Source organism: Idiotropiscis lumnitzeri, chromosome 9 (genome assembly GCF_059441095.1).
Source record: "Idiotropiscis lumnitzeri isolate Australia: NSW breed Sydney's pygmy pipehorse chromosome 9, RoL_Ilum_1.0, whole genome shotgun sequence".
NCBI lineage: Eukaryota > Metazoa > Chordata > Actinopteri > Syngnathiformes > Syngnathidae > Idiotropiscis > Idiotropiscis lumnitzeri.
The window spans coordinates 18,113,154-18,135,782 of NC_142399.1; the positions used below are offsets into that span (position 1 = coordinate 18,113,154).

Here is a 22,629-nt window from a genome sequence, read left to right on the forward strand (position 1 = left end):
GTCTGTGGACCGTTTGTGTTCTGGCACACAAAGGGCAGTCAATCAAAAGCATTAGATCGGGGCACAGGCAGACATATTCTGAGCTCTGTGGTGACCAGTGTTGGGCAAGATACTTCCAAAATGTAATACATCACACATCACATGTTATTTGCATTTGAAAGTAATAAGTTCCTTTACAATATTACGGTCTTTGTAGAATAATAGGTTACTGCAGTTTTAGTTACTTTTTTTATTGGGCATTAATTTATTTAATAATGATTATGACACTTTCCAAAATTTTCGACCATACTGTAGATGGCAAAGATAACTCGTAATGAATATATTTTACCATATAGTGTGGGCTATAATGTGAAATGTTTCAGGTCTTTGATGGGTGATCACTACCTCGGATCAATATTTGTATCAATCAGATTTATTTTTTAATATGAATATACAAACTGATATTTTGAATAATGAATAATCACAGACTGTAAACCATAAATTAATAAACCATTAAAGTCAAAACTGACCTGACTACAGGTTGTTTTGTTTTTTAAATCATGACTGTGATTGATGTCACATACATTAAGTTACGGGTGTTAAGATTCAGCTCATTACAGTCTATTCACATCTTTTTCATCTCTTTTTTAAAAATTTAAATCATGATACTGAGATGTTCTGGAATTAGAGGTATCCAGGAAAGATGCATTTTTCAAATTGTATGTATAACTTTAGTGGTACGTGGGCCTTGTAATAAAAACAGGGGAACTCAATTGCGCCAAACAGCCAGTGACGGCGTTTGTCGTATATAATGTCGTAGAAAAAATTGGTGGAGGGACAACTCAAGGCACAAGCCTCGTTGCGTCACCTGGCATTGTTTTAGCCCTGCACCCCAAAAATTAGGCAGTTGAGAGGATGAAAAAGAGTAAACTGTAATATAATAAAATTTGAAAATGACTTCAATTTTAAATATGTCCTACCACCCTTCAACAGTTTTTAATGTCCGGCTACAATTCCAGTGAATTTGGCGCATACATTTGTAAATATTACTCTGTCAGTGCCTCAGCAGCCATGAACGTCAAAGCACATCACTGCGTCCAAAAAGAGCAGCTTTTACGTTTGTGTTAGCTTATTTTGTTCAGAAAGTACATGAAAGATTTGTGCAACCTCATCTGCTGAGTCATATCTGAGTAATCAGTGATACAATCTCAGTCGCTAAGTAATAACATGAACACAATCCTTCAACAACAATTTTGAGTCTTTCTTTTCAGTCTTGCCTAATCAAAAAAGTAAAAAAATGGCAAGGACAATGGACTATACTGTATATCAAAATCGGGATTTGGCTGCATGTCCTTCCTGTGAACAAAACTGCATCACGCTTGATAAAATGTACAATGTAACACACCCTTTTTGGTTACAGTTATTTTTTTTAAAACAATTTAATTTATATATATGTAATTTATTTTTAAAAAAAAATGTTCACACTATTTTCCAATCGCAAGTGATTATATTGTTCTACTACTATTATTTGTCTACAACGCTTCTAACAGATATTTACTTGAGTAAAAATCTTGGAGTAGATGTAAAATCGTCACATAGAAAGTACATTTAGATTCAAAGACTGTTTTACCACCCTTCTTTGATCCTAGAATACAATTACTTGCCTGTAAATTAGAACTGTTGAACAAAACTGACTCCACTATACAGCTGACTCTTGTATTATTCTCATAGAAACAAATTTTAAAATATCCTGCAAACGTTATTAGCTCCGCCCAAGAGCACCAGAATTCAGCAACGTTGATTTGCGAGACCCCATGGTTGTAACATGAAGAGGTAACATTTTGCAGAGGTGGGCATTCACAGTCAGACTTACGAAAGGTCCCTCAGTTAATCACTGTTTCCATCAGTATGTCAGGCTGACCCACGTTGGCCCAGTCCGTCCCTCGGCGGCGACAGCGAATGGGCATCAGGAATGTAATTTCCACGTCACATAAAATTGCCGCACAAGAGGGCACGCATACACATAAAGAAAAAAATTTTAAAGAAAAACAACAGACACATACACGCACAGCATGGTGATTGGTGACATAAAAAGATGGGACAAATGTCAATGAGGTCTGTGGGACTGTAAGGTATACAACATTGTTATACAACATAGTTTTTTTTTTTTTTGTGTATTTGGCTGTGTGTCGAGTGTGCAGCGCCTGCGTGTGACGTATTACCGGAAAATTCGTTCTTGATGCCATTTGACCTGAAATATTGACGTAGCTCACTGACTGACCCACCGGACTAACAATACAAATATATACAATATAAGATGGCAGGATCCCCAAACTGATCATTCGTCCATCACAGGCATTGATTCTGACCGCAGAGAACAAGTCAGCTACGACATGAACCAGCTGAAAGCCGTTCATTTTCGTATTTGTTGGATGTCCAACTATGTGGCACGGAGTTCGCCTAGAAAATAGTTATATATGAAGCTCTCTAATTTTACACACATTTATCATGAGCATTTTCATTGTTTGTACGTTTATAAGTTTGGCAATTCAGATATCGAAAAAAAAAAAATGTTATTTCAGTCATTTGTGGTGGTTACCAGAAATGCACAACAGCAGCCAAAAGGCCAACAGTTGCTTCAACCTCTTCTGATTGATTAAGAACTTCATGACCATTTCACCGTTCAGTTGTGCATTGAACCACATGTCCTTCCATCCATAAATGTGCTAATAACATTCTCTCGCTCTGTCTCCCGCTCTCTCTGGAGTGTGTGTTGTCAAGCAGCATTTGATCAAGCGGCACGTGCGGTCAGGAGCCACCAAAGCTGGAAGACACAAGCGGAAAAGGGCAATTACTGCATATGCATACATGTAATGTGTTGTGAGGTTTTCATGTGTGTGGTCAGCAGAATGCAAGGATCCTGACTCCCGAGGTACAGACGGCAGCTGATTTATTCAGCCATTAGGAGATGCTTCATCATTAAATATTAACCTCCGACCATCACTCAACAGCGGTCAGTGCATTAAAACCAGAGTCACACCAGGGTGACCTCTCACAGTGACACACACATCTACACACCGGATGACAGTTAAAGGTGAGAGTAACATAAGGGTTGCACTATCTAGAGTTTAGCGGCCTTAAATGTATAAATTACAAGGTTTGCATTTAATATGAGTATCAGAAAGCAGTTTAAAATGAACTATTAATTCATTGACAAAGGAGATGGTCACAACTATATTTTACATGACCAAATATCAAGAAATCATGAATATATATATATATATATATATATATATATAAAAAGGACGGCACGGTGGCCGACTGGTTAGCGCAATGGCCTCACAGAGAGAGACAGCATCGGTCGTGGGTGGAGTTTGCATGTTCTCCCCGTGCCTGCGTGGGTTTCCTCCGGGTACTCCGGTTTCCTCCCACATTCCAAAAACATGCATGGCAGGTTTATTGGACACTCTAAATTGCCCCTGGGTATGAGTGTGACCGTGAATATTTGTTTGTCTCTGTGTGCCCTGCGATTGGCTGGCAACCAGTTCAGGGTGTTCCCCGCCTACTGCCCAAAGATAGCTGGGATAGGCTCCAGCACCCCGCCGCGACCCAAGTGAGGAGAAGCGGTATTGAAAATGGATGGATGGATATATTGAATTCAGCTATCTTGTGTTGCTAGGCAGATTTCATAGTCCGAGTGGCAGGTACAATTTGTCTTCAGAATAAACAGTGCGGGTGTCTGTGCTGTGAGTCCATCTATGATGCGAGGCTAACAACAGAGGTTTCATAATTCATAAACAATATTTAAAGCATTCTAGATGCCTAATTTCTTATTCACACGCACTCACCATATTTTCCGGACCAAAAAAACATTCCTGATTAAAAGCCATAATAGCCAAATTTATTCTTCTGACTAATAGCCGCGGGTCTCCACGTTATTAAATGGGGAATTATCTGTATTATAAAGACCAGTAGACGCAGAGCATACGAGAATCTCTCGCAGAGTCTTCTTGTCACACAAGGCAGATTCACAGAAAAGCTTGGACCAGGGTCACACTGTAGATATCGTTGTATTGATTGCACTTCATCCCTTTGCTCAAATTAAACGCAATTTAAGATGTTTATTTTGGCTCTCAATTGCTTCTTCACAGAGACACATATTGCTTCCATGTTTTTGCCGTCTTAGAGTCTCGTTCGCTCGCTTCTATCTTTCACTTGAACTCACAGCTTAAGGTCCAGTACATGCAACAGAATGATTTCATTCTGCTGCTAATATTTGAATTCTATAGCCGGGGTATTTGACCCGGTAAGGGACGAACGAAAACCCACTGCCATCCGTGTTAATTCAACATTTTTAAAAATCTTCTCATCATCTGTCCTCAGTCCACAAAGTGGGTTTCTGTCCTAAAAATAAAAACGCTAAATGAAAGGTTTTTCGAGTAAAATCAATGCAAATACTGCTGCACACAAAATGGACTTCAATGGTGACATTTAAGTTTTTTCAAAACACCATTCTATGGGAGACAACATGTGTAATGCAACGTTTAATACCTGTAAGTCGTCCGTCTTGAAAACCATGATGTGGAGCTATTTTAATACATGCAAGAGGCTCACCTGTCCCAAAGCTTTACACTCCTACAGGAGTTGGTGCAGCACCCAGCAGATATCAGAACTGGAAAAAAAAAGGACGCTCTTAATGACACTTTTTTTTTTACGAGTCAATGCAGACTGCAGAGGTATTTGCATAAATGTCAATCATTAGATTAATTATACAAAGAATGGCTACAAATCCAACCATTTTCAGGACACGTCGTACACAGAGTGAAACATGTAGTTCCAGTTCTTCATATGAAACACTTTCTTTTTCTGTCAATCCACCTTGATTCCTGTCACGGTTGGACAGCCACTGGGAGCAATTTTCCCTCCCAGTCTTCCTTTCCTGTCTTCTCCTTTGGTGACAGTTGCATAGATGTGTCAGTCTGTGTCAAGCTATTCTGGCTGTAAACATCTTATTTTTAAACCAACATAGACACATTTTTATTCAAAATGGTTTAGGCTGTGTTGTAAGTAAGCAAAGTTGAGAGTTTTTTTCATAGACCAACAAATTTATGTAGTTTTTGGAGCAGAATGAAACAGCACCAAGACTGTTTTATTATATACTGTATGCGATAATTTAGTCCTATGCTTAAATTACTGTATGTCTTTACAGAGAGGTGTACATCTTGATTGTGGTTTTAGTTTGCACTGGTGTTATGCATCATTTTAAATAGCGTAACAAACCATAAATAATTACGTCTAAGAATGATGCAGTACGGTTGGGTGTAGGAATGACTATTTAACAGTTCTCTTAATAATGCTCGTTGGTGACTGCCAACTACTTTGTAATATTTTGTTGACATATTTGGAAAATCCACCATCCTGCCCACAATTGTAAAACTCCAAATGGAAGTCGCAGAAAATGAGACTTCAAAAAACTTTTCTTTTGCTAATTTCAGGACGCGATGAAAAATGGAGCTATTCTTAGACTGTGTGTTCATCTAGCTATGCGCATTTCATCTGCTCGGTGTTCCTGTCACAAAACAGAGACCTTGTCGTGTGCATCTGTAAGAGAGGAAAAAACAGCTCTCACAAAGAAATGTGCACCTCCAAACACCCCTCCTCTCCTCCTCCTAAACTCAATATGCCCTCATTCACACAGTGACCTGCTTGTACCTCCAGCAGCATCCCAGTGGCCCCGGCTATCTGAGAGAACTCTGTACACACACACATGCACACACACGCACACACTGAAAGACAAGCCTCTGGGTTGATTCACAGCTGTGTCCTCTGGTTCACTTCACTCACTGTGCATGTCAGCGAGAATGATGGACAAGGGTGACTGGATGAAGAAAGATTGTAGAAGTGTGCAGTTTGTTTGCCTATTTTTGAGCATTTTTACAAAGACAACGAGCAAAGAACAGACGGAGAATCTTGATTTAAGGAAGGGCTATTTTCCATCAAAGAGTACGCACAGACCCGCACACACACGAACATCACCGCATTGCCACCTGGCTTTGAAACACTAACACCAAAGGGACAGAACAGTGTGGCTTTAGTGCTTGCTATACAATATCCTCCGTACTGCGTGCACAAAACCACACACCCTTTTAATTGGTCTACTTTATTTATAAAGGGGCTTTAAGCATTCACCCGGGCTCTCGAGTTTCTGTGCACACATCCCTTCAATAAAGCTTTGAATGTGTGCATTATGTCAGGTGATAATGGTCATGGTGTATTAACATATTTATTTTGCAAGGTGTCCCTTTGATGAAAGATGAGGACCAAAAGGGGGCATCAAAGCTGACTAAAGATAAATGACCAGGGAAGCAGCTGTTGGCCTAGTTAGCAGGACTGTACTTAACACAGAACATCTGATTATACACACAAACGCACACAGACAGTCACGCATAGAATTATATTGCAAACACAAGCCCACAAGAAAACTTTGACTTCCTTATCTCTCTACAAACTACCATCTTATTATCCTGCCACCCCCCCAAGCCAATGATGTATGACTCTACCGCTAAATATTCATGAGCTCCACCAACTTATTGGTCCATTTTATAACCAAAAGAGGCCTCACTTGCAATTGACATGAGCGCTTGGTTTTTGTGTCAACCATTCAATCCCAAAAAGAAACAAGTCGCATGTGGCCTAATTGAAATGCTGCTTTTTGATTATGGTTGGCCTAATTAAGCCGGGTGTCAAGTATGGGTACTGCTGGGAACCATTCCACCCGAAGGAAAAACAACGAAAACAAAATATGTCTTAAGACCTGTCTGCAGATAGCACTGATACATTTGTTCCCATTCTTTCCAGTTTCCAAATACATCCATGTTAGGTTAGGACGTGAAGACTTTAAACTCTCCGCAACTGTGAATGTGAGTGTGTTCATATGCATCCTTTGATTGGCTGGCGACCAGTTCAAGTGGCCTTGTGCTTCTTCCCCAGCGTCCTCTGAGATAGGCTCCATGTCACCCCCAACCCTAACAGCGGTATGAAAGAATGGATGGATATTTTATTTATTTATGCATGTACCCCGCAGCTAACGCTATAATGCTGCACACGAAGGAGCCTATAAATATGTGCGTAGTAGTAGTAGTTTTTGGGAAGTGAAGCACCTCCCCAAGAACCATTTTCCATACTGGCATTGAAGTGACTGCGTATTTGTGTGTGCGTGCGTGTGTTCATTCTTAATGAATACAACACAGAGAAAGTATTCATAAAGCTGTTTAAATAACGTATTTTTAGTTTTGTTTTATTTGGTTTCCAAATAAAGATAAGAGAAAGTGATGCTGAAAGTACTTGCAAGCAGAGTGCCGCTGCCATCGCTGCTGCTGCTGCTGACTGCACTTGGCTATAACCAAGCCTGCCTGCTACTGCAAAATTTGAGACCTGAACGCACTTCAGCATTTCCACTGACAACAATTTGTCAATTTATGCACTTCTCGTCTTTCTCTCAGGCCTTGACTCTGCATGTATCTTCGCTACATGAGTGCTTATGAAAAATGAAGATGCTGTCATGTTCCTGTTTCTCCTCCTGCCTGTTCTGTTTGTTCTATCTTTGCAGAGACTCCTTGTCAATCGTTGGTGGTTCTTTCAATGCACCAGCAGTTTGTTACAATCAATGTGGTATTTATGGTGCCAATTCATTTTTACTTGCTTCCATTGCCTCGTAAGGCTCGCCTTTACCAATGGACTTCCCTGGGCTGGAGCCCACGAGCCTACATAATCGAGGGCCTAACAGAAACGAAATAAACGTGGCCGTAACTCTGTGTGTGCTCAGAGAGGACCTTAACAGTCTTAATAGTTGCATATTGCAACAAACTTGCCTCTGTTACACTTGTCCTTAAAAAACCCGGCCTGGACCCTGACATCCCACACGACTATTGTCCCATTTCTAATCTTCCCTTTTTGTCTTAATTACTCGAACCAATTGTCGTTTCTCAACTCAAAACCCACCTTGACTCCAATAATGAACCATTTCAATCCGGTTTCAGATCCCAGCACAACACAGAAACATACCTTGTCAAAGTCACTAATAACCTCCACCTTTCCTCTGACACCCAGTCTCGCAACATTCTTGGGCGGGGGGGACTGACCGGCAAAAAAGGGTCAAGTGCCCACTTCTGGTCAACACAATGGCATGCATTGCAAGAGCGTTTTGGTTCACTCCACTTTCATTGTATGAACACGACAGATACAATATGTTAAAATAAAATGACCTATAATCAACCTTTTTTCCATGGGCTCAATAGTTAAAAAATGCACATTCTGTATATATTAGTGTTGTCAAGTGATTAATTTTTTTAACTAATTAATCACAAAAAATTCCATGATTAATCACATTTTTCAACTAGTATTTTTTGCAAAGCTTATAACAGATATTTACTTGAATAATATCTTGAATTGATGCAAAATAACCAAATATGAAGTATATTTAATTCAAAGACTGTTCTAATAGCTTTCTTGGATTCTTGAATACGATCGAAACGGACACATCTTTGCAGACATTTATTCTCAAAACATTTCTCAAAACTGCCCACAAGCGCCACACTCCAGCAGTGTTGGTTTGCAAGGCCCAGTGGTATCTTAATCACAGTGTTTTGTTCTGAGACGTGCTAAAGACAGCTAATATGACACAATATTTGGAAAGTATGCAAATTATTTTTGAAGTAAATCAAACTGAGTTAATTGAGTTAAAATATTTAACTGAGTTCATTTTTTGGGGATTAATCACCTGAGTGAATGTTTTAATTTTGACAGCCCTTATATATATATATATATATATATATATATATATATATATATATATATATATACATAGAATTACATGGCTTTAATCTTTGAGACAAGCATACTGGCAGGATCAATAACGTTGCCTCTGAGCCAGGGCTGGGCTGGCGGGCAGGTGGTGGTTACTGGCCTCGCTGGAAGGCCCGAAACAGGCTTGCAGGGCATCTTGAGAGGATGCTGATGCCCCCTTTTCCACCTTAATGTAGACCTGATTTGTTGGCTATTCTATAAGTTAAAATTGATGAAAAGCATAAATATGCGTGTTGATTTGTTTGTCAATGTTGAAAAATGAGTTGAGTCCCTCAGTTAGGGTTGGGGGCCTATATTTGATGATTAGCACCAGGGCCGACAAGTAATTAATGGTGGCACTGCCTGGAGTCTGTTTTCGCATTATGTTAGTTTGTATCTGTTTTACTTATCGTCTGTTTCTTGTTTGCAAATGTTTACCTCAGTTGTCCTCTGCTACTTTGCATTTGTTATCTCTCTGTAGGTTGCGTCTCATGCTCTAGGCATCATCCTTTTGCTGTGTCTCATTAAACCACTTTTGGTCAATTTTTATGTTCAGAATTAATTTATTCCGTTGTCCATCTTTTGTCATTGTTGCATTATTCATTCCTGAATGTCACATGTTATTGGTCCCATTGTCTATCATGCTGATTCTGCTATTGGGGTCCAAGATTCAATGGTGGTCCATCATCCTGCATTGAGAGAAGATGACAGTTTATTCCTTCCAGGATGCACCAAGCTCCACTTCCTTTTATACTTCCTACTTGTTCACATTCAAATATGATCAATATGAAGAACATTGAGGACAGACTGATACTGTCACGCTTTGACTTGGAGGAGGACCCAAATGCAGGGAAGCAGGATTGCGGGTGGAATTGATGGAATTTAAAGCAAAAAGGCAAACAATACTTGGATAAACAATATACTAAAGTACAAAACAATATGAAATTGTATCAAAACCAACACCAGGAAAACAGGACTTGACAAAAAGTTGACTTGATCCAATAAATAAATAAAAGAACCTACGAGGCAAGCTCTGACAGAGAAGAAATTACATAGACAAATGACAGCAGACAATGACCCAACAACGACTGAAAGGAAACAGAGAACTAAATACAAACAAATTAACGAGACAACGAGGAACACCTGAGCGAGACACAAAGGGTTGGAAGGAGCTGATTGAGTAACACAAGGGAATGTAATGACAGCACAGATGTACACAATAAACTAATAAAATAGACACACAAAAGAACACGAGGCTAAACACGAAAAAAATAAACTCAATAAAATCAGACCATGACAGAAAAGTTGCAGAGAAAAAAAAAAATTAAGAATTGTCACAATACCATGAAGTCAAATACAACTGAAGTCCAGCCTACTTTCGGCCACAAAAATGTTCCGGGGTCGAGTAATAGCAAATGTGCTTGTTCCGCTGGAACACCCACAAAGGCACAGCTCAGTTTGCCAAATTCCCAAACACGGTAAACTAGACCATTACCGGCACAAAATTAAAGTTTTATGAACTCCTGTCTAAAAAAATAGGGCTCATTAAATCGTACGTGTATTCAACAAAGTGTCAGGTTAAGATTCCAGTTGCTCAGATCGCAACATTCTGTTGCTTCTTGGATTTAGATTGTTTGAATTAGAACCTGTCCTTTACAAAAAATCCTCAGTTTTGAATGTTTTTACAGAAAGAAAAGTAAAGTAACTCTAGTAGTGCGCACATTTTAGAAAATCTTACTGGCTGATTCAAATAATCAGGATCGACATCAGGCTTCTGCAGAGCTTGCTAATGAGCTAATCATTTGAAAAAGGTGTGTTAGAGGAGGAAGATATCTAGAACATGCATTGCAGCCCTAGAGGACCAGAGGTTGACAAGCGATCGAGAGCTAACTTGTCAACTCAAATTGGGTTACTAATACTAGTGATGGGTAAATGGAGCTTCAAACCAGCTTAATGAACCAGTTGTAGTTGTTTTGGACTCCAGTAGACGGTAGTCTCTGTTCAACATTGGGCTGAAAGCACACTGACTTGCCATTTTTTAAACCCTTTATTTAAAACAACAGTGCCATCTACAGGACTCAAAAATACAACAACTGTTTCATGAAGCAAATTTGAAGCTTCATTTTCTCATCACTAATAGTACCCTACTTGAAGGGACTCCATGGGGTACATGCAATTTTAAATAAAACAAACGAACATGCAAAAATCATTTAGAAATAATTATTGAATTGATCAAATGTTACAGTATAATATGAGTTCATAAAACAAATTTTCAATTCAGTAGGTTATTCAGTCTCATTATTTTAAAAACCCAGATTCTCCCCATTCTAGAATGGTCCGACCCAACGTGTCACGTGCCATCTCTCCCGCAAAGTAGAGGTTGACTTTTTTGTTTTTAATCGTTTAATTCCATTCTTTGTCATTTTCGTCAATGTCACTGTAAATTGTGAAGAAAATCGCAAATGAAATCAAAATCAGTCAGAAAAATTGCTTAGGCCTTTATCCCTACCTTCTAAATATTTGTTGCACAACAAATTTCATCCATCCATTATACGATCGACTTCCCCTCCACCTCAATTCCGCGGTGCATTTTAGCCAAAGTTACAATTCCTGAATGTGTGAATTTTAAACAAAACCCATATCATTGTAAAAAAAATCAAGATAGTAGGTTAGTAGGTCAGTTCTGAGAACCAAGTCTGTCCCCTTTAAGCGGATGAATGACAACAAAGAGGTTTTTCTCATTTCCTAAATCATTTGTCAAACTGATAAAGGTAGGTGTGATGTCATGACCAGACATGGGCATTTCGTCCCTGGGTCGAAACGGGCCGTCACGGGTGTACTATCTCTCTCCCTCTCTCACTCTCTGTCTCTCTCCATCATTAAATGAGAGTAACATTTCATGGAGCGGTACAAGAAAAAGATAGATGGAATCGATTAAGGAGTGTGACCAAAAGTGCATCCATCAAAAGCTGTGTGAAGCTCGGTGCTGGACTCAAAGTCATCTTAAAAAAGAGAGAAGCTGTGATCCGACAACCAGAACAATCTGACAGAAAAGTAAATGAGAAAAAGGTTGAAATGGACCACTGGTCCATGCCACAGTGTAAACCCTGTGAATCTATCTTAGTTAGACGACACCAAAGTTGTCTGAGGGCACTTCATACATGGAGCAGGTGTAAAACCGCACTGCTCACTTATTAAGGGCTCAACTGAAGTAGACATCACATAAGCAAACGCTTGGCAGCGGAAGCAAGGAAAGATTTGCTCTAGTGAAGAAAACTGGAGCTCAACACAGACTAAATTAGTGTTGGGGCAGCCGTCTGCCTTGACCATTTGACTTGAGAGTGTGAAAGAGGAGAGGACGAGTAGGCTGAAGGGAGAGCGAGAGATACAGAGAATGGGAGACAAAGACAAAGAGGGAGTCCAAGAGCGACAGAGGCTGAGACAGATTACACAATTTAAGATGCAACATGACCTAAATTAACATCAGTGCTAATATTCATCAATATCCATTTTTGTGATGATTTTGTGTTCATTTATACATCACTAGAAGCTCTTTTACTAAAATTACACTTTTCTGCATTGGGTTGCAACCATTTCAGGGTGTCAGGCACATGTACAGATGCACCAATCATGACTGATGCAAAATTTTTATGTTTAATGAAGAGAAGTTGTGGTCAATGTTCCCTCTAATTATCCACGCGCCAGCATACAAACCGTCTACATATGAAAAATAGAACAAATCATTCAAAAGAGATTTGTGATCAAATCAGCCCTACCTGAAAAAGAAAACCCATCATTTTAAGCATGAATAGAGCTGTCCGTGTGTGGTCTGCAGCGGCATGTCAGTGGTGAGCATGAGCGTGTGTATAGTAGAACAACTGAGTGTGCAACCTCAGTCGCGCGACTGAAATTGGAAGGAAAGTAAGAATAGTGTGTTGTCCTGTATGTAGATTTAACTGCGGTGGAAATGATGGAATGCGTGTAGAAATGTGTGTGCGTGGTGCACGCCAGTGTCGCCATGTACGCTGAGTGTGAGAGCAGTGCGCATTTGCTCACGTGCGCAGTTTAGAGGGAACATTGGTTGTGGTTAAGGTGAACCCAAATGCAGGGATGTGAGGCAGGGAGTGGTTTAAACAAGAAGTTCCTAATATCCAAAAGAGAACTAAAAGACAAATAAGCAAACAATAGGATGAACAAAAAATACAACGTACAAATCAAATCAAAAGCAACACAGACTAAAGTAACAAAACAAACACTAAAAAGGAAAAGGACTTAGATTTAGCACCGACTAAGGGCAATAGACAATAAACACAACAGTAGACAATGACCGGACAAGGAGCGAAAGGAATCAGAAATCTAAAATCAAGCAAATTGACAAGACAACAAGGAACACCTGGAAGAGACTCGAAGAGTTGGAGGGAGCTGATTAGCTAAAACTAGGGGTGATGAGTACAGGTGGATACAATAAGCTTAACGAACAGACAAAGAAACATAAGGAAAACTTGAAACAAAATACTAAACCAAAAGCAACCAAAACAGATCATGACAGAGAGAAATGTGAAGACATACAGAGAGCTGCAGCAGACAATTTAAAGACTGCTTTACAATTTCCAAATGACACACCTTGATAATTTTATTTCAATTGGAAATCTGAATCATGTTAATAACATGGTCTGAAGGAAGAAAAACTATGACCTCAAATATCTTGCAGTACAATATAAAAAAAGTATTTTTCTAAATAATTATATTGCTTATCCCAAGTGACTTAACTTGAGGGCATTTCACTTGACTTGCTTTATTAATTTTTTTCCAGTAACTAGGGACTTTCAATTTGAATGTGAACACTTGACTCTAACTTGCATTAAAAAATGTGTACGTACCAGATGTGGCTTGCTTCCACGTCTGCTTAAAATGGGTATCAGTCCATCGAGAAGATACTAATAGTACTACTGAAAATTAGAGTCCAAACACAGATCCTAACCCAAACCTTCCTGCTGTGAGGCAACGTTGCAATTTTGCTTGATTGTAAGAAAGACGATACTTTCTTGGGTAAAATCACAGGCACACGAGGGCCATCATACGAAGAGGATTTATCTTTATAAAGGCAGGAAAAGGGGGGAACGGGCGGTGTTTCATGCAAAAGGATAGGAAGATTAATGAGTGAATGCAAGATGACTGTGAGTGAACTGATCCCTGCCATTTCCACTCAGAATCAATATTCTACTTTGACACCAACAAAGATTTAGTTCTTCGTGATAGATACTGACACACAGTGAAACAGACACAAACACCATATAGAAAGTTAAAAAAAAAATGCTGCATTGACATTCCCCATTTTGAGCACAGAGCACAGCGCTGACACTCAGTATACAACACTAAATTTAACACGTATTTGTGAGGAAATACTGTTTTTTTGGGGTTTTTTTTGTGGAAGACGTCACTGTGAGTCACGAGTGTTTTTGCTGTACGGACACGTGACATGAAATAACTGATTTGTACCTGGACAGATTCGAATTTGTACTGGAATCCTCAGATGTTTGCTATGCAAGGCCATTGTGACCAATCAAAAGAGCTTGTTTGAGGCGCAAAAGGTGGGCCAAACATGAGCGCGCATACACCAGTAAGCAAGAATGGCCACCCTCCATGTCTTTATGTGCCTGGCATGCTTTATTGTTCTGTGTCCAACAATTATTCTTTAACAAGAAAACAAATAAATACCGGAAATGGTCTTTCACTTGTATAGCGCCTTTCCACGTATTTAGACCCTCAAAGCGCTTCACACTGCTGTCACATCTACCTGCTGATGACATACCATCAGGAGTAACAGAGGGTTCAGTATCTTGCTCAAGGATACTTCAACGTGATCACAATGGCCAAACAAACAACCTCTCCCTTGGGAAACGACTACTCTACCAAAGTAGCCTGTGCGCTGGTCACCTGTCTTGGTAATTAGCATTTTGCTCACGAGCTAGCTGGCATACTTGTATTACACCGTCGGACATGTCCACAGGTTGTTCTCCACCATATTGACAATTTCATATATACTTATGGATTAAATATTCAAGCTTGGGCTACAAAGTTTTGCAAGTGCACGTACCGCTCGTCAGGTCCCGTTTGAATGAGAGACACGCAGCCCCGAGCCTCGGTGGTCACCTGCCTCGGTGTGCCTCTTTTTAACTTTACTTTTATATTCGATGCTCGATACGCTCCCTGTGGGGACTTTGGATCACAGTACGAGTTCTAGCGACTTTCAATATCCTGGACTAATTGGAAGAGCCTCCACAGTGGGGTATTTTCAGTCTCGTCTTAAGATGCACTTTTGTTATTATTTTAACGTTGTGTGGTCCTGTTTTTTTTCTTTCAATTTGAATAATTTACTTCATGGTCGCAGTTCCAAAACCAGATACTGCCCGATGACAGCTGGGCTAGGCTCCAACTTGCCCCTGACCCTCATGAGGAGAAGCGGTTTAGATAATGGATTGATGAATATGACATCGGATAAGTGGCACGGATAACAGATGGGTGGATAATGTTTGTAATATCGTAGGGACACGTATACAGTTGTTGGGCAGTCAGCGCGTATATACGGGACAGCTATGCTCCCCACCAGCATCACCTCCCTCCAATCAGCTGAGTCCACTTATGACAGATTGCTCGCTGTCAGCAGCTTTGAACTGTCTCAAAACGTGCAATATGATGTTTTACCTTCGAGGGCTGCGAGACATTAGTACAGTCTCCGGAGGATGGAGGCCAAAAGATGCTTAAGTCTGAGAGAGAATGCGCACACTGACAGATTTGTTCGCAGCAGCAAGGCATTTCTCACTGAAGCACACAGGAGAATATGCCCCGTCATGGGTTTTATTTAAGGTAGTGAAGCGTGGGTATTTCATTTATTTATTTTTAAACAATCATGGTGTTAATATCACAGGTTCCAAGTGATAGTCACGCTCTGGAAGTATTTTCACAGAAGGGAGACAATGAATACATACAATTCTGCTATTCACATCCAGTTTGCCTTTTTTTCTTTATTTGTTCTTAAATATATAACAGCACTCAATGAAAGTGCATTGGTCACCATTTCACTTCTTCAGAAACACTTCTACATAGGTCGTACTTTGCAAGTATGGCCATCTCCTACCTAGTCGGACCACTATTTTAATCCGTAATGATAGGACTACTCCACTGTGAGACGTTTACTACTTTTAGCTACATAAAAGTGTATTTAAGTGTCAAACTCAGATTTATTTTATTTGATCTGCTTCAAATGTACTTTTAACATTATCAAGGGGAAGTATATGAAACTTAGCTTATTACTTTTGGAACACATGCAATAAAACCAAATTGAATGAGAAAAATGCTCTCGTTTGCCATCTCTGCTAATAACAAGAAAAAATATTACAATACTAATTCATAACAACCCTTTTGGGGTTGCCAAATATAAAAAAAGGCTCAATTAAGCAAGCCCGGAGGTGGTTTTTCGTCCGGCCCTCGTGCGTGTCTCAGCCTACTCAGCGAAATGGGCAAACGACAATAATTGCCTCCAAACGCATCAATAGCGCCACTACCAACTGTGCGTACTTACTTGCATTGAGCACGTTCGTGGAGAAGAAGAAAAAAGAACAATGAGACGAAGAAGGAACTAATGCACTTCATACTACCACTAGAATTAAAGACAAAGAACCGGGAGGAGTTTGGACAGAACTGAATAGTGTTGTGTGACTGAAACTTAAAAACTAAACTGCAAACAGAAAAAAAAAACACAAGCAAAAATGAATGTCCAGTTGTTGAGCAGGCCAAAGCAAACATCTAATTTTCCCAAGAGGCCAAACAACAGTGCAATTCATTTATAACAAACAAACAAATGGAAAAATTATCATTGCAAAAAAGCAACAAACACCGGTAGCAACAAAACAAGCTTTACATGTGCTGCTCTGAAAAGGAATGGAAAGAAGAAAACTCACACCCATCTCACATTTATATTACACACCATACATATTACTTTTGTTTCCCTAATGGTGAAGAGTTACATATCCTACTAATATAAATAACAGATTAAGACAACTGATTAAACAAATCTCTAAGTGGAGAAAATGAGGCTTTAAAATCATGAAAAATGAAACCATTCTATCCACTCTCAAACGCTGTGGGCATGTCCACTGATTGCACTAAAATCATGCTGCGCTCACCCCTTGGGTGTCAATCAAATACCACTCGTTGGATAGCAGCATATTCATGCACTATGAATATTGCAATGGCTTACACGTCACGTCACGATCATGTCAGAAGGCTCACTTTCAAAATTAATAGTTGCTGTGGACTATAAGCACAAAATAAGCACAAAGCCCATTCCCAAAGTCTATCACATTGTTTCGAAAGCTTGCACAGACACACAATCCAAGATTTATTACTGTTGAATTAAGGCGAAATGCTCTTGTTTTTGGTCCTTCTCAAAAGAGCATCATGACAACTACTCTAGAACACGGCCGGCATGAGTGCCGACAAAAATAAGATAGCTGTATGACATCACACTGATTTTCAGGATTTATTTTAAGAGTATCCCCACACCCGAAAGCAGATGACAACTACCCTCTCATTCACCGTGGGTGAATCCCAAAGTACAGGCACCGAGCCGGGGTAGCAGTTTGTATGCTCACGCCTGCTTCTTCTTCTCTGCCTCGGACACCAGCTCAAGCTCTTTCCTTGCCAGAGTGGTGACATTAGCACAACTTTATTATATATAGCACATTTAACAACAGCTGGGGCTGCAACAAATCACTTTACATATGGTGTAATATAAATAAGCTGTAAATTAGCACAAATTAAAACACAAACACATATACAGTAGATAGCAGTAAAGCAGCAGAACAAAGAAGTCTGAAGACAAAGAATAAAAATATATCTTCAAAGTTTTAAAAGTGGACAGAGAGGGGGCTTGCCTAACATTCAATGGAAGGTCATTCCATAGGGAAGCACCACCAACAGAAAAGGCACGATCCCCCCTGAGCCTCCGCCTAGTCCTCGGCACCTCCAGCGGCATTTGGTCCGCAGACCTAAGGTAGCGGACACGGGGGGAGGAGCTCGGAGAAGTACGCAGGGGTGAGGCCATTTAAAGATTTGAAGAGAAACAGACGTATCTTAAAGTGAACTCTAAAGTGCACTGGGAGCCAGTGAAGAGAGGCTAAGATTGGGGTTATGTGCTCCCTCTTCCGAGCACCAGTTAAAAGGCGAGCGGCAGCATTTTAGACCAGTTGGAGGCACTTGAGGGAGGACTGGCTGACTCCAAAATAAAGCGCATTTCAGTAATCTCCATGTAACAAAGGAATTAGATTACTGTCATAACAACCGTGCTTTGTCTCGTCCCTCACTTAATAATGCCTTTATTAGTCCCACAATGGGGAAATTCGAGATTCGAACCCAGGCCTCCTGGGGAGACTGGGTCCTGAACGCGGCGCCTTAGACCACTCGGCCATCCTGGCCTGTTTGCCACGGGTGACCCGACCAGGGGTATAAAGCCCCAGCCAACTTATCTTCTAGGATCATTGAGACACACAAACTCCTCAACCAGGGTAAGGTGATGGATCACGGAGGGGTTTGACTGTACCAATTCCTCTTAATTGCTTACATTATCTCTATTTAGTCTGTGAATTACATATTGTTTTTACTGCATCTTATTAAATCTTAAAATTATTACTGTTATTAATAGAAGGTGTAATATGAATGGTAGTAGTAGCAGCTTCAGTTGCCTTCCTCGGAGTGCACATTTATATGTTGTGCGTATACCTGCGGGCGTCTATTTGTGCAACTTTTTATTTGTGTCGACAAGAATTTTAAGATCAAGGTTATTTTTAAAGTCATTTTTGTTTTAAACATATAACTGTCTGTGACTGGACATCATTTTCACCCCTTGAGTTTGAGACAATTTTGACAAAAAAATGGTTTCTTCCTTATTCCATTTTTTAGTAATCAGCAGTAGAACATGCGTTGGTTTAACCCCAATCAACTATTTTGAAAAAAAAAAACACGCAGAAAATACATGTTTTGTGAAGATATAGTTTCTGCTTTTTGAGTGGACTGAATTCTATTTTCCGTCTGTTAAATCTGGAGCCTGTCTGTTCTGGATCAGTTAAATCAATGTTCCACCATCCACTGACCTGAAAATAAGTCTAACTTCTATTTAAAAAGGATTGTTCACGGTTCAAGAAGGCAATATGAATATGAAGACAAATTAATATTACCCTGTGCCTACCGTTGTACAGACTCTGGTGTTGGGGCGACATCTCCTCTCCAGCAGCCCTCCCGTGGACCACGTCCCGGTTCGGAGAGCCGCCGCTGTTCACTCCCTTGCTGTATTCCAGCCCAGGACTGATTCTATAGTGATGGTGGTGACGTATAGACTCTGGACTCCCCACGATCACTCTCCCTCTTCTTAGATGCTCAGGTGTTCCCGGTACTGCTTTCTTTGCCTCAGGGCTCCCACAGCATGCACCCATAGTATGATTTGGATGGTGTCTTTGACTCAACTCTGGACTGGACTTGGCGATGCCCTTACCACAAGGTGCTGATACTTGCCCTAAAATTAATAACTGCTTCTGGGCAAGTAGTTCAGAGCTGCAAGCCTTGCGGTGGAAGTCGCATGGTTGCCTTTTGGGAGACTTTTGTCTTTCTGGACTGTGTCCTCCAAATTCTTGAGGGTCCAGGTTGGTGAGAGATCCCCCTCGTGGGCGGCATGGCTGGGGGAAGGTGTGGTATTCTGGAGTGGAGCTATGCCTCCTTCCTGTAGAATCACACATATCGGCCAGTCTGTCAGGGGGTTCCAGGGAAGCACATCTTGATCCTGGGCTAGCACTGGAACCCATAGGTGAGGGTTTGCGCTGAGCATTATCGGGGCTGTCTGTGCTTCCTGTACTGGAAGTGCTGCTTCCATCACCAACATCACGCAGCAGGCCTGGTGCAGGTAAACCTCCCCCCAGCTGTGTCAGGCTGCTCTGACTGTCAATGGAAGTCCTGCAGCCGGGCTCCTCTTGCCCACCGCAATTGCTCCCTAAAGCAACAGCTGCAGCCCTCTCCTCTTCCAGCATGAGGCACACCTCCTTCAGCTCCAAATTATCTCGCATAACATCACTCTGCCGCTGCTCCAACTCTTTCAGCTTCTGCAAGTAAATAGTCACCTCTTTTCTCATCAAACCGCTGCTGTAGCGGCCCAGGCGCTGCCACTCTCGTGTCACCCGTTTTCCTTTCTGACGGTCATCATCCAGGAAGCAGCACAAGTCACGTAGCTCCTGGTTATCTTCCTGCAATTTCTGGTTTACATCCTGGGTTTGAGACACAGATACAAGAGAGGGAAGCTCACACACAGATCACAACCAGTGAGGGATGGCAAAAAAATGTGTTGATACTGCGTGTATTCAATCTGAAGTGTATTTTGGGTTGGGGGGGTAGCAAGTTGCAATAAATGCAGTCTGTGATCAAAAGAACCCAGGTTCCAAACCTTCTTGCCCCTGGAAAGTTTCCCAACGCACTAGTCTGTGATTTATAGTTCACCACAGTGATGCTATTCGGGGGTGGTGATATCTTAATTACTTTACTGGAAATATTTCCAACAAAACCACATAATTATATTATTAAGAATTAACACAATTAAATCTGCAAATACTTATTCACAAAAAAATAAAAACTCAAGGTGAGGCAGGGGTTATCAGTTTAGTTATTTTCTAAATTGATTACAATAGCCTTTTTATCATCTTGGTCAACGTGACGGTAGGAGCTTTTATTCAGTCAGTCCTTGTTTAATGGAAAAAAGCGCTATGCCGACATTTTGTGACATCTAGAGGCAATTCATAATCTTTTTGGGCGACAATTGCTCTATACCAAGTTTGACATGGAACAGATAATTACTGTTCATTATTTACATTATATGCAATAATTCTGCTCAAGTGAGAAGGTAATATACACCGACTGTAAAAGTAATATCGTGACTGTGGGGTAAACGCCAGGATGAAGTTTTGTGTCGGTGTGTCATATCCCTTCCATACTGTTATGGTCATAAATTGACAATTGATGGTGATAAAACTAGCCATCCTTTATCTGTACCGCTTCTCCTCACTTGGGTCGCGGGGGGTGCTGGAGCGTATCCCAGCTATCTTCAAGCAGTAGGCAGGGTACACCCTGAACTGGTTGTCAACCAATCGCAGGGCACACATAGACAAACAACCATCCGTGCTCACACTTATACCTTGGGGCAATTTAGAGTGTCCGATCAACCTGCCATGCATGTTTTTGGAATGTGGTAGGAAACACACGCAGGCAGGGGGAGAACATGCAAACTCCACACAGGATGGCCGGAGCCGGAATCAAATCCACGACCTCTGCGCTGTGAGGCCATCGTGCTAACCAGTCGTCCACTGCGCCGCCCCAACATAGAACTACTTACGAAAAAAAAAATAAATAAAATTGGCAGCATGTAAAGTGAATTTTAATAGGAGGTAGGAAAATGAGCTAGATAATGATGTATGTATGTATGAAAATATTTGTGCAGTTTATCTTCTCTACAAAAAAAATATTGATGTAATAGTTTAATTAGATTAAATTTGATTTAATGGAGAATGATGACAACATCTGCAACTATATTTGTTTGGCATATACTGTTGCTTTGCGTTAGTAATAACACAATGCTGTTAGTCCAATACGGTATATTTTAGCCAAGTTATCGCTTTTATGTGGTTTAGCTATTTGTATTCCTATTGTTTTTCATAGTCTGATCAAATTTCCAAGTCATTTGCCCAATACAGGGTTTACATGGTATTTACGTGCTGTTGTATAGTCAAGCTAACTGCCATCTTTACACACACACACACCACACTCTCACACATTCTACATATCCTTGTTAAATCGGTCCAAAAATGTTGACAGAGCATTTTTCTTTCGTCTTGTTAGCTGTTAGTTGTGTGCTCTTGCGTTTTGTTATGTCATAGGGGTTTATCTATTAATACCAGATACCAGAGAGGCTAATAATTAGTTTAGTTTTAGTCTGGGTATACATACTGTGTGTACATGGAAAATGAACATTACATGATATTTGATTAGCATTTACAGGAGTGCATTATGGGAAAACCTTCCTACTTTTTTTTTTTTTTAATAAATATCCTTTTCTAACAAAGTGACTCTGAACAATTTACTTTAAAATGAATACACTTGGGTCCGTTCAAAGCCTTTTTTTTTTAACAACTCACTCACCCCCATCCCATCTCACCTTCAAACTCCGGATCTCATTAAGGTGTTGCTGGAGCCTTCTGTTCACTTCCCGCATCAGGTTCCCGTGCTCCACGATGACGCCTCTCTTCTCTGCCTCGGTCCTCCGCAACCGTCTCACCAGCTCGTCTTTGCCCCACAGGAGCAGCTCCTCGTCGGGTACCTTGGCGATGTCGTCCGCGTGGCTGTCTGCCCTTTTGGACGACTGCGGTTTGTGCGCCGTACCTTTCTCCATCCTTTATAACTCCAATAAGGGCCAAAAAGTATCGGCCAAAGAATTCCAGAGAACAAGACTACACTTCTCTTACCCAACCCGGACCGGGTTCCTCAGTCCGCCCTTCTTTATTTATCGCAATAGCTGTCATTTACACCGTGTTCTTCTGATACTACACATTATAACTCTGCCTCTGCATGACAGCTTGGATGGCTTGGCGGTAGGTGCAGGTCTTTGTCCAGGTGCTTAAGGCCGCCATGCGCCCACCAACCGCAGCTCGGTGCCCACCTCCGTTGCGCAGAGAAGAAGAGAACCCGAGGGGAGGCTGCAGGTGCAAAGAGAGC

The 22,629-nt window shown here is 40.8% G+C and overlaps 1 protein-coding gene across 2 annotated transcripts; it reads right to left on the reverse strand.

Moving 5' to 3' along the window:
* Positions 1 to 458: 458 nt before the first annotated feature.
* LOC148330574 (uncharacterized) lies at positions 459 to 22,589 on the reverse strand. Of its 2 annotated transcripts, none has more exons than XR_015845176.1 (4): positions 22,073 to 22,589; positions 19,059 to 20,135; positions 4,594 to 4,651; positions 459 to 2,803 (listed from the first exon to the last, which is right to left on the reverse strand). XR_015845176.1 is itself a non-coding variant. In XM_088305593.1 (4 exons), the coding sequence occupies exons 1-4, from the start codon at positions 22,304 to 22,306 to the stop codon at positions 2,788 to 2,790; spliced, it is 1,374 nt and encodes a 457-aa protein (XP_088161719.1). In that variant the 5' UTR covers positions 22,307 to 22,589; the 3' UTR covers positions 459 to 2,787. The 2 variants fall into 2 exon arrangements, 1 of the variants encoding a protein (XP_088161719.1); XM_088305593.1 differs by having other exon boundaries at positions 19,070 to 20,135.
* Positions 22,590 to 22,629: the final 40 nt, after the last annotated feature.